General features: G+C 38.4%; 1 protein-coding gene across 2 annotated transcripts in view; it reads right to left on the bottom strand.

Moving 5' to 3' along the window:
* Positions 1-12,372, bottom strand: part of plcb1 (phospholipase C beta 1) — a 63,732-nt gene extending 51,360 nt beyond the window's left edge. The window contains exons 1-4 of one of the 2 annotated variants that reach the window (XM_061911377.1): positions 11,247-12,372; positions 6,291-6,368; positions 1,844-1,912; positions 1,646-1,786 (exon numbers count right to left, since the gene is read on the bottom strand). In XM_061911377.1, the coding sequence (XP_061767361.1) occupies positions 1,646-1,786; positions 1,844-1,912; positions 6,291-6,368; positions 11,247-11,345 (387 nt within the window). In that variant the 5' untranslated portion in view covers positions 11,346-12,372. The remainder of the gene's footprint in view (positions 1-1,645; positions 1,787-1,843; positions 1,913-6,290; positions 6,369-11,246) is intronic. The other variant, XM_061911376.1, reaches the window with a different exon arrangement.
* Between the last annotated feature and the right edge of the window lie 413 nt (positions 12,373-12,785).

Genomic DNA, 12,785 nt, shown 5'->3' with positions numbered 1-12,785 from the left:
TAATGGTGAGAGTCCAGTCCATAGTGGATGTAACATAATAGTGGGAGTCCAGTCCATAGTGGATCTAACATAATAGTGGGAGTCCAGTCCATAGTGGATCTAACATAATAGTGAGAGTCCAGTCCATAGTGGATCTAACATTATAGTGAGAGTCCAGTCCATAGTGGATCTAACATAATGGTGAGAGTCCAGTCCATAGTGGATCTAACATAATAGTGAGAGTCCAGTCCATAGTGGATCTAACATAATGGTGAGAGTCCAGTCCATAGTGGATCTAACATAATGGCGAGAGTCCAGTTCATAGTGGATCTAACATAATGGTGAGAGTCCAGTCCATAGTGAATCTAACATAATGGTGAGAGTCCAGTCCATAGTGGATCTAACATAATGGTGAGAGTCCAGTCCATAGTGGATGTAACATAATAGTGGGAGTCCAGTCCATAGTGGATCTAACATAATAGTGAGAGTCCAGTCCACAGTGGATCTAACATAATAGTGAGAGTCCAGCCCATAGTGGATCTAACATAATGGTGAGAGTCCAGTCCATAGTGGATATAACATAATGGTGATAGTCCAGTCCATAGTGGATCTAACATAATGGTGAGAGTCCAGTCCATAGTGAATCTAACATAATGGTGAGAGTCCAGTCCATAGTGGATCTAACATAATGGTGAGAGTCCAGTCCATAGTGGATGTAACATAATAGTGGGAGTCCAGTCCATAGTGGATCTAACATAATAGTGAGAGTCCAGTCCATAGTGGATCTAACATTATAGTGAGAGTCCAGTCCATAGTGGATCTAACATAATGGTGAGAGCCCAGTCCATAGTGGATCTAACATAGTAGTGAGAGTCCAGTCCATAGTGGATCTAACATAATGGTGAGAGTCCAGTCCATAGTGGATCTAACATAATGGTGATAGTCCATTCCATAGTGGATCTAACATAATGGTGAGAGTCCAGTCCATAGTGAATCTAACATAATGGTGAGAGTCCAGTCCATAGTGGATGTAACATAATAGTGGGAGTCCAGTCCATAGTGGATCTAACATAATAGTGGGAGTCCAGTCCATAGTGGATCTAACATAATAGTGAGAGTTCAGTCCATAGTGGATCTAACATTATAGTGAGAGTCCAGTCCATAGTGGATCCAACATAATGGTGAGAGTCCAGTCCATTGTGGATCTAACATAATGGTGAGAGTCCAGTCCATAGTGGATCTAACATAATGGTGAGAGTCCAGTCCATAGTGGATCTAACATAATAGTGTGAGTCCAGTCCATAGTGGATCTAACATAATAGTGAGAGTCCAGTCCATAGTGGATCTAACATAATAGTGAGAGTCCAGTCCATAGTGGATCTAACATAATAGTGAGAGTCCAGTCCATAGTGGATCTAACATAATGGTGAGTGTCCAGTCCGTAGTGGATCTAACATAATGGTGAGAGTCCAGTCCATAGTGGATCCAACATAATAGTGAGAGTCCAGTCCATAGTGGATCTAATATAATAGTGAGAGTCCAGTCCATAGTGGATCTAACATAATAGTGAGAGTCCAGTCCATAGTAGATCTAACATAATGGTGAGAGTCCAGTCCACTCCTCGTCCTTGTCTGCTCGCTCCTTCCAAGTTCCCCATCCCACACACCTTGGCTTCCTCTTCCTGCGCTGCGATGAAGTTCAGCTGGCCCACGTTGACGATGTCGGAGGCCGTCACCACGGTAACCATACGGTTCTCCAGGCGACCCACCAGGTTGCCCACGTCCAGCAGCTCCCTCAGCTTGGCCTCCTGTGGGTCCCAACGCACGGTCGGCATCTACAAGTCTTCACCGCTAAACCTCAGTACCTTTGGGGTTTTGGTGCTTCTGCCTGTCCGGACATCTTTCACGTGCGCCAAGTCCAACAACTCCGTCTCCTGGAACACACACACACACGTTTAAGCAGCTTGATCGCATGTTGTGTGTGTGTTCTTGTATTTCTACCCTTCTTGAGACATCAACAAGGAAAAGTAGCTTCCATATAAGGAGGTGTTCACAAGTTAGGACATAAATCATGGTCCCAATACGGAAAAACATTGCATCTAATAGAGAATGTCTCATTAGCACCCCTGGTGGTGAAATCTATCAAACTGAGGTTGGTCCCAAAAAGGAGGGATTTTTCAAATTGACTGTGTGTCAGTTTTAAAAGTGCTCCCCCTCTGGCCAACATATGAAATAACAAGTGTGTGTAAAAAAATGTAAATGCTCCCCCTCTAGTCAACATATGTAATAACAAGTGTGTGTAAGAAATATAAATGCGCCCCCTTTGGCCAAAAATTAATTAAAAAAATAAAATATGTATATAGAGAAATTCTGTAATAACAAAGTAAATAATGAAGACTAAAAACCAATCACTAACAAAAAATTCCAAAAATAAACAAATTAACTAAAAGCAGTCTTTTTTTTCTCACAATGTGTCGACTTTTTTCTTGTAAAATTAGGAACGATTTCTCAAATAATTTCTGCTTCTGTAATATTGCAATATTTTCTTGTAAAATGATTACTTTTTGATGTAAAATTATTACGTTTTAATGAAAATTGGTGACATTTGTCAAAAAAACCTGTATCACAATATTACCCATTTTTTTGTTGTTCTTATAAAATAGTGACTTTTTTGGAGTAGCATTATGACTTTTGTCATCATTTAGCCAAGTAAAATTCCGATTATTATCATAATTGTGGCTTGTGCAGCCCTTTGAAACACTTAAGTAAACATTGATTGATTGATTGATTGATTGATAATATTGCTAAAATGTTTAAGTTGTCTTATACAATTGTGACTTTTGCCAAGTAAAATTACGACTCTTCATAAAATTGCCAAAATTTTAAGCTTTTCTTTTAAAATTGCGACAGTTATTGAGTAAAATTCCAACTTTTATCATAATATTGCACAAATTTTCCGTTTCTCTTGTAACATTTTGACTTGTGTTGAGTAATTGGGGTTTAAATCACCTAAAATGATTCCAGGGCGCGGCCACAGTTGCTGCCCACTGCTCCCCTCACCTCCCAGGAGGGGTGATCAAGGGTGATGGGTCAAATGCAGAGGTCAAATTTCGCCACACCTAGTGTGTGTGTGGCATACATTGGTACTTTAACTTTTTAAAATTATGACTTTTTTTATAATACTGCAAAAATGTTACGTTTTTCTTGTGAAATTATGACCTTTTTCTTGTGAAACTCCAACAAATTTTTCACAACTAGCTTTTTTATAGCTGAATAATTTGTATATATTATTAATGTTGTAAATACAAATCTTCATATATCTAGAAAGGGTGGTCCTAAAGAGGTAGGCATTTTTCACAGGTCTCAAGAAGGTTAAAAATACAAGTGTGTGTTTGTGTGTTCTGGCAATTCTGACCTAATGGGGACATTGCTCTGTTTACACAGTCACCTTTAGGGGACCTCTGATGATATGGGAACAAAAAACAGGTCCCCTAAAGGGAAACCATTTTTAATGATAGTCAGATTCATTCTGAATATGCCTAAGTGATTTTTAAGCTTTGGCCCATAAAACATGTTTACTGAAAAGTAAACATGTTTAATATCTAATTTGAACTTTTTTTTTAAATGGTCCTCAGGAGTCACGTTCAAATTTGTGGTAATTATGCAAGATGATTTAAATTTGGTCCCCATGAACCATATTAACTCTTTTTCACCAGGGTCCCCAGTAAGTATGATCAGCACATTACTTCATCAATCCAGACATTTAAAGATGTGTATGAGCTAACTGGGCAGTGGCCATTTTACCTCATTTTTTTATGCCTCCACAACCTGTAGAAAGGGTGGTCCCCACAAGTACTGAACAACATCTTGGTACCCATTCCAAATAGTAACCAGAATGTGTGTGTGTGTTCTGGCAATTCTTACTTAATGGGGACATCGCTCTGTTTACACAGTCACTTTTAGGACCTCTGACGATATGGGGACAAAAAACAGGTCCCCTAAAGGGAAACCATTTTAAATGATAGTCAGATTCATTCTGAAGATGCCTAAGTGATTTTAAAGTTTTAGCCCATAAACCATGTTTACTGAGAAGTAAACATGTTTAACATCTAATTTGAACTTTTTTTTTTGTAATGGTCCTCAGTAGTCACATACAAATTTGTGTGAATTATGCAAAACTGTTTAAATTTGGTCCCCATGAACCCTAATAACTATTTTTCCCCAGGATCCCCAGTAAGTATGATCAGCACATTACTTCATCAATCCAGACATTTAAAGATGTGTATGAGCTAACTGGGCAGTGGCCATTTTACCTCATTTTTTTATGCCTCCACAACCTGCAGAAAGAGTGGTCCCCACAAGTACTGAACAACACCTTGGTCCCTATTCCAAATAATAACCAGAATGTGTGGTGTGTGTGTGTGTGTTCTGGCAATTCTTACTTAATGGGGACATCGCTCTGTTTACACAGTCACCTTTAGGGGACCTCTGACGGCATGGGGACAAAAAACAGGTCCCCTAAAGGGAAACCTTTTTAAATGATAGTCAGATCCATTCTGAAGATGCTAAGGGATTTTTAAGCTTTAGCCCATAAAACATGTTTACTGAAAAGTAAACATGTTTAATATCTAATTTGAACTTTTTTAAAAAAATGGTCCTCAGGAGTCACGTACAAATTTGTGTGAATTATGCAAGATGATTTAAATTTGGTCCCCATTAACCATATTAACTCTTTTTCCGCAGGGTCCCCAGTAAGTATGATCAGCACATTACTTCATCAATCCAGACATTTAAAGACGTGTATGAACTAACTGGGCAGTGGCCATTTTACCTAATTTTTTTATGCCTCCACAACCTGTAGAAAGGGTGGTCCCCACAAGTACTGAACAACAACTTGGTCCCAATTCCAAATGTTACCCATGTATGGTGACATCATACGCAAATACGGTGTTAGCTTTCACTGTTATGCTGATGACACCCAATTCTACATGCCCCTAAAGCTGACCTACACGCCGGATTGTAGTCAGCAGGAGGCGTGTCTTAATGAAATTAAACAATGGATGTCCGCTAACTTTTTGCAACTCAACGCCAAAAAAACGGAAATGCTGATTATCGGTCCTGCTAGACACCGACCTCTATTTAATAATACAACTCTAACATTTGACAACCAAACAATTAAACAAGGCGACACAGTAAAGAATCTGGGTATTATCTTCGACCCAACTCTCTCCTTTGAGGCACACATTAAAAGCGTTACTAAAACGTCCTTCTTTCATCTCCGTAATATTGCTAAAATTCGCTCCATTCTGTCCACTAAAGACGCTGAGATCATTATCCATGCGTTTGTTACGTCTCGCCTCGACTACTGTAACGTATTATTTTCGGGTCTCCCCATGTGTAGCATTAAAAGATTACAGTTGGTACAAAATGCGGCTGCTAGACTTTTGACAAGAACAAGAAAGTTTGATAATATTACTCCTGTACTGGCTCACCTGCACTGACTTCCTGTACACTTAAGATGTGACTTTAAGGTTTTACAACTTACGTATAAAATACTACACGGTCTAGCTCCATCCTATTTTGCCGATTGTATTGTACCATATGTCCCGGCAAGAAATCTGCGTTCAAAGGATTTCGGCTTATTAGTGATTCCCAAAGCCCAAAAAAAGTCTGCGGGCTATAGAGCTTTTTCATTTCGGGCTCCAGTACTCTGGAATGCCCTCCCGGTAACAGTTCGAGATGCCACCAGAGTAGAAGCATTTAAGTCTCACCTTAAAACTTATTTGTATACCCTAGCCTTTAAATAGACTCCCTTTTTAGACCAGTTGATCTGCCGTTTCTTTTCTTTTTCTCCTATGTCTCACTCTCCCTTGTGGAGGGGGTCCGGTCCGATCCGGTGGCCATGTACTGCTTGCCTGTGTATAGGCTGGGGACATCTCTGCGCTGCTGATCCGCCTCCGCTTGGGATGGTTTCCTGCTGGCTCCGCTGTGAACGGGACTCTCGCTGCTGTGGTGGATCCGCTTTGGACTGGACTCTCGCGACTGTGTTGGATCCATTATGGATTGAACTCTCACGGTATCATGTTAGACCCGCTCGACATCCATTGCTTTCCTCCTCTCCAAGGTTCTCATAGTCATCATTGTCACCGACGTCCCACTGGGTGTGAGTTTTCCTTGCCCTTATGTGGGCCTACCGAGGATGTCGTAGTGGTTTGTGCAGCCCTTTGAGACACTAGTGATTTAGGGCTATATAAGTAAACATTGATTGATTGATGATTGATGTGTGTGTGTTTGTGTGCACGCGCGCTCCACCTTGTTCTGGTCGGTCCAGTACAGATAGAGTCCATGAGGATCCACGTGAAGAGTCACCGGCGTCACAGTGGAGAGATCCTGCAGGAAACACATGGCAGGATTTTAATAGAAAGCAAAGAGTATCCAGGACAGACCCCTGGGGTGCCTCCTAATTGACTGCACTGGTGTATTTAAAACATGTAGTGTGCTAACACCAGACAAGGAGATGACTCATTCCTCATCATTCATAACAGGCGATTTTACAATCTACACATACCGCATTTTGCCGACTACAAGCCGCTATTTTCTTTCCTACGCTTTGAGCCCGGCGGCTTATAAAACGGTGCGGCTAATTTATGGATTTTTTTTTTTTTAAGATGGCGGCCGTAATGTTTTGTATTCAACAAAGAGCTGAATAGGTGTGTTGTTGCTATGGCTACAGCGCCATCTTCTGGACAAGTTCGCACACTTCCTGTTGTAAGTAAATCCAATTTGGGCTATAATACCGTTTCTGTGCATCGCTCGTTGATTAAACAGTAGACTTACGTGAATGCAGTGAGCCCTCTTTTAAATTTTTGCTTAAGCAAATGAGATTCAATGAAATGTATTTATCTATTTTTTTTAGAATAAATATATTTACCTTTTAATTACAGTACAACGGTAAAAAATTCTGCAGTAATGAGAAATAAACGTTTAAATATTTTCAAATGGATACTTGTGTTATCATTGCAAGCACTCAGTAACTCCCTCTTAGAATTAGAATTACTTTCATTTGTCCTATGTCATCATGCTAATGTTAACATGATGACATCTATGCTAGCTTTCAACTCATTTTGTTTGTTTCAACCTAAAAATCCCGGGTTTTGATATTTGGTGCCATCTTTGAAGTATGCTAACGTCTCATGTATTAGCATGCTAACCATAACCTATTCAGCTAATTTTGAACGTATACAAATAAATATAGTGAACTTTAATACTTGCTGCTATCTTAGAAATACGGTAATTTGTCCTATGTCATCATTTTGTCAGGTTCAAACACTGATGACGTCGATTAAACAAGACAAGAAGCAAATAATTAAACAGAGAAAGAATTAAATTTGGCTCAATTGAGGAGAAACGTCTGGACTGTACTCCTTGTACAGTTCCACCACGCTCTGACGTAAGATTGTACACCTCTTTTATTTGGACTTTCCCAGATTACATGGGAACAGTTGTTTCTAAGGCAAGGGGGTCGTAAACAGCCATCGCCTTTGATTACAAACAGTTCAAAGAGTCTGGTCCTGCTTCCTCTCAGCTTTGTAGTTCTCGTGTCAAGACAAAATCTTTCTGTGGAAACCAAACACCTTCATGTTGTTTCCCATCCTACACAGTGGAGTTTTACAAACCTTCTTCTTGGTAGGATCAAAGACAGCTTTTGTCTGCTCGCCAGGAACTCATTGAAACACAAAGTTTTGTGATAACTTAGATACAATTATTTTGACACATTTCATACTAGCATTATGGTTAAATTAGTTTGAACATAACAATCATTTTGTTGTGATTTGGCTCCATTTTAGAAGTATGCTAACTCATCCTATGTTAGCATGCCAACATTAACATGCTAATGATTTGTGCTAGAATTTTTGTTAATTGTGTTTATTTAAACCTAAAATCATTTTTTTTTATGCTTAGCTGTATCATACAAGTATGCTAACTTCATCTATATTAGTATGCTAACGTTTTATGCTAGCATTTTTGCTACTTTTCTTCGTATAAACCTACAGGTCGTGGATTTTGATACTTGCTGTTAGCTTTTAAGCTAAATTCGTATGTTTACACCGTTAAACCTAACAATCATGTTTTTTGATAGAAGTACGATAACTTATCCTATTTTAGCATGCTAGGGTTAACATGCTAATTTAGGTAATCTTGTTCAAACTTCATCTACATTAGCATGTTAATAATAGCCTATTCAGCTCATTTCGAACGTTTGCAAATAAATATAGTGCATTTTAATACTTGCTGCTATCTTACAAATATGCTAATGTGTCCTATGTCATCATGCTAATGTTAGAATGCAAATGTTTTATGCTAGCATCATAGTTAATTTTAGTTTGTTTGAACCCTAAAATATTTTTTTTGTGATTTGGCTCCATTTTAGAAGTGTGCTAACTTATCCTATGTTAGCATGCCAACATTAACATGCTAATGATTTATGCTACAATTTTTGTTAATTGTGTTTATTTAAACCTAAAATCATGTTTTTTGATACTTAGCTTCATCATACAAGTATGCTAACTTAATCCAAATACATTTTATGACAGCATTTTTGCTAATTTTCTTCATATTAACCTACGGATCGTAAATTTTGATACTTGCTGCTGGCTGTTCAGCTAAATTCGTATGTTTACGCCATTAAACCTAACAATGATGTTTTTTGATAGAAGTACGACAACTTATCCTACTTTAGCATGCTAACGTTAACATGCTAATGTTTTAGGATAGAATATTAATTAATCTTATTCAAACTTCATCTATATTATGAACAAGAGTTTTCAGTTAAGATAAAATAAGGTTGAATGTTAATTTATAATATTTTATTCATAATTTATAGGTATTTCTGCCTATAAAACTATTGTGTCTGGAACACAAGAATTGGATTTACATTACGGTGGAACCTCGATCTAAGAACCTTTCATTGTAAAAACTTTATTAATCGACAAACAGCAGATCAAATAAAAAAATGTTTTATTTTAGGAACGTTTCATCCACCCCATTGTGTGTCTGCATTGCATCCATTTTGTGCCCGGCAGCACATCCATTGTCAGCTCAGCAGTGTGGTCGTTAGCAACTGTGCTAATTACTACTTTGTGTGCTCGTTAGACGTTTTTATGGGCTTTTTTTGTAGTTTTGCTCAATATGAGGGAGAAAAAAAGCAATGGATAAGTGATGTGTGGTTTAGGAAACAACAGCGTCGTAAACACTGCTTCCTCTGCTGAATGCCAAGAAGACTAACAGACAAGGTAAAGTGGATTTATTTTTATGTAATCATAGTCTCAATCTGGCTGTTCAAAGTTAAATAATTTTGTGATTTCAAACTGAGTGCACCAAAGGCTAGAGACAATGTGTGTGTGTGGTGGGAGGACAGTTCAGCTTGCTGTTGTTGTTTTGATTGTATTATTATGTAGAACTTTGATCCATTACCCCCCTTGTTATGATTGCTCTGTGAAGGACTTTTAGTGGTCTTCAAAGCGTACAAACTTTTACTAAACTTTGTCCAGGCTGGAACCAATTATTCTTATTTAAAATGTTTTCTTGTGGAGAAATTTGCTTCAGTATACAAACTTTTCTATTTACAAACGTGGTTCGAAAAAAAAAAAATATATATATATATATATATATTTTTTAAATAGATGCATATTTTTTTTCAAATCAATATTTTGTAAAATATGGATACATTTAGAATTGGAATGAATAAGAATCACAATACTGGTTGCATGGAGATGGCCAAACATTTATTTTTTAAAAATATATTCATATAAATCAATTAAAAAATATATATTTTATTTATTTGTTTTAAATAAAATGTTTTTGGGTAAATCATAAATCAATTTAGAATCGGGATTAGTAAGAATTTCATTCTGGTTGCATTCAGATGGCCAAAAAAACTTATTTGAATAATGTATTCTTACAAAAATAAAAAATAAAATATATTCGTATTTAAAAATGATGACTCGATTTAGAATTGGGATGGATGAGAAACAGGATTCTGGTTGCATGGAGATCGCCTAAAAACGACTTAAAAAAAAGTATTCTTATAAAATACAAAACACATTTATATATATTTAAAAAAAAAATAGAAATATGGATTCTTAGAAAAATAAAAACACATTTATATATATTTTAAAAAATATATACGAATGTATTACAATGAAATAAATTTTTTTTATATATATTTAAAAATGTATATTTTATTCATTTTTTGAAAGTTATAAATACATATAGGAACAGGAAGAATAAGAATTGTGATACCTGTTGCATGAAGATGGACTAAAAATATATATATTTTTAAAAATGCATTCTTATGAATGAAAAAAAATCATACCCCTTTTTAAATTTTTTTTTATATTTCATAAAAAAATAAATACATTTTTTGAAAATTATAAATCAATTTAGAATTGGAATGAGTGAGAATTGGATTCTGTTTGCATTGACATGGCCAAAAAACGTCTTTTTAAAAATGTATTCTTACATAAAAAAAAAAACATATCTAAAAATATGTTTTCGAGTTATTTTTTTAAATAGATATTATTGAAACTTATGAATCGGGATGAATAAGAATCGCGATTATGGTTGCACTGAAATGGCCAATAACATATATTTACATACATATTCTGTTTGTAAAAAAAAAACATTTATTTTTTGTAAAATTATGAATCGATTTAGAATCGGGATGAATGAGACTCACGATTCTGTTTGCATTGAGACGGCTTAAAAATTTATTTTTAGAAACGTATTCTCATAAAATATATATATATATATTTTTTTTTTATACATTTTTGAAAATATGAACTGATTTAGAATCAGGAATGAATAAAAATTGCGATTCAAAGGTGACTTGTTTTTCCTGTGCACTGACTAACCAGTCAACAGTTGTCATGGCAACTGACTCTCCAAAATAGAGCGTAAAGCTTTGCTGTATTGACCAAGTATCAACTAGACACACACACACTTTAGATACAACAGTGCTGTAGGTCTTCACGCACACATCAGGTCTGTTTAGGCATGGGTAGCCATCCCAGTTACCATAGCAACCATTGTAAGGGTGCTCCAACATGCCAGCACACGCACCTCGCTGGCGTGTAATCAACAGGTGCTGGCAGTCACAACGTGACTGATTTCGTCTTTTCATCGTAAATGTGCATTTTAAGGTATGTTCATAAAAAATAAATAAAATAAAATAAAATAAAAGTACTTTTGCAATCGGCGCCGTCTCACCTCGTCCCATTTGATGAAGTTGCTGCCGCTCTTCAGCGTGCAAGACACCGCGGGAGGTTGGAGCTTCAAGGCGTGCACCCCCGGCCGGGCGCTCGCCATGGCTTCGCCGCACGTGCGCGCTCCCCTGCGCCGCCGCCGCCGCCCTTAAGCGTGGCCGTGCATCCCGAGTCCCTCACAGGTCAGGCGGAGACGAGGAGCTGCGGCAGCATCTTCTGCGACCGTCCTCCCCCTCCCCTCTCTGCTGCGTCTGGCTGACAGGCGGAAGCAGATGCCTTTGTGGGAGACACACACACACACACACACACACACACACACACACACACACACACACACACACACACACACACACACACACTATCACGCTGCCTCCACAAACTGACTCATCGGCGACATGCGCACATCTTCCCAAGAGTTGGGGGAGGGACGCGCGGGGAGTAGCGGCGTGGGAGAGATGGAGAGGAAAAAGAGGACAGAAAGGCCGACCGGGCGGAGGCGGAGCCGCAACGGATTTGGGTCAAACCGGGTTGCTCCTCGCCGGGAGGCCCGTTGACCCCTGACGCCGGGGGTCAACAGGTGTCAGCGGCGAGACCATGTTGCTACGCTACCCTCAACAATTTGTTATCGCCACGCTGGATCCGCTGCTTGTTGCCATGGTAACGCGGCTCCCAGGCCCAAAAAGGGCGGCTTGTGGTCGACTTTTTTTGTGCGGCACGTAGAGATGACATATTTTATCCCGTTAATAAATGTTAAAGTATCAATTATAGTCACATACACACTAGGTGTGGTGAAAGTTGTCCTCTGCATTTGACCCATCATTTTGTTCCATCCCCTGGGAGGTGAGGGGAGCAGTGAGCAGCAGCGGTGGCTGCGCCCGGGAATCATTTTAGGTGATTTAACCTCCAATTCCAACCCTTGATGCTGAGTGCCAAGCAGGGAGGTAATGGCTCCCATTTTTATCGTCTTTAGTATGACTCACAACCTACCCATCTCAGGGCGGACACTCTAACCCAGACCTGGGCAAATTAAGGCCCGGGGTCCACATGCGGCTAGTTAAGCTTTTCAATCTGGTTTCAATCTAAATTCCGTATGAGTTGGGAAATTGTGTTAGATGTAAATATAAACGGAATACAATAATTTGCAAATCCTTTTCAGCCCATATTCAATTGAATGCACTACAAAGACAATATATTTAATGTTCAAACTCATAAACTTTATTTTTTTTTTGCAAATAATAATTAACTTAGAATTTCATGGCTGCAACACGTGCCAAAGTAGTTGGGAAAGGGCATGTTCACCCCTGTGTTACATCACCTTTTCTTTTAACAACACTCAATAAATGTTTGGGAACTGAGGAAACTAACTGTTGAAGCTTTGAAAGTGGAATTCTTTCCCATTCTTGTTTTATGTAGAGCTTCAGTCGTTCAACAGTCCGGGTCTCTGCTGTCGTATTTTACGCTTCATAATGCGCCACACACTTTCAATGGGAGACAGGTCTGGACTGCAGGCGGGCCAGGAAAGTACCCGCACTCTTTTTTACGA

The sequence above is a fragment of the Nerophis ophidion genome, linkage group LG09 (assembly GCF_033978795.1).
Source record: "Nerophis ophidion isolate RoL-2023_Sa linkage group LG09, RoL_Noph_v1.0, whole genome shotgun sequence".
NCBI classification, from domain to species: domain Eukaryota; kingdom Metazoa; phylum Chordata; class Actinopteri; order Syngnathiformes; family Syngnathidae; genus Nerophis; species Nerophis ophidion.
The sequence above is the reverse complement of the archived record's forward strand: the minus strand, read 5'-3'. Positions and strand labels throughout refer to the sequence as shown.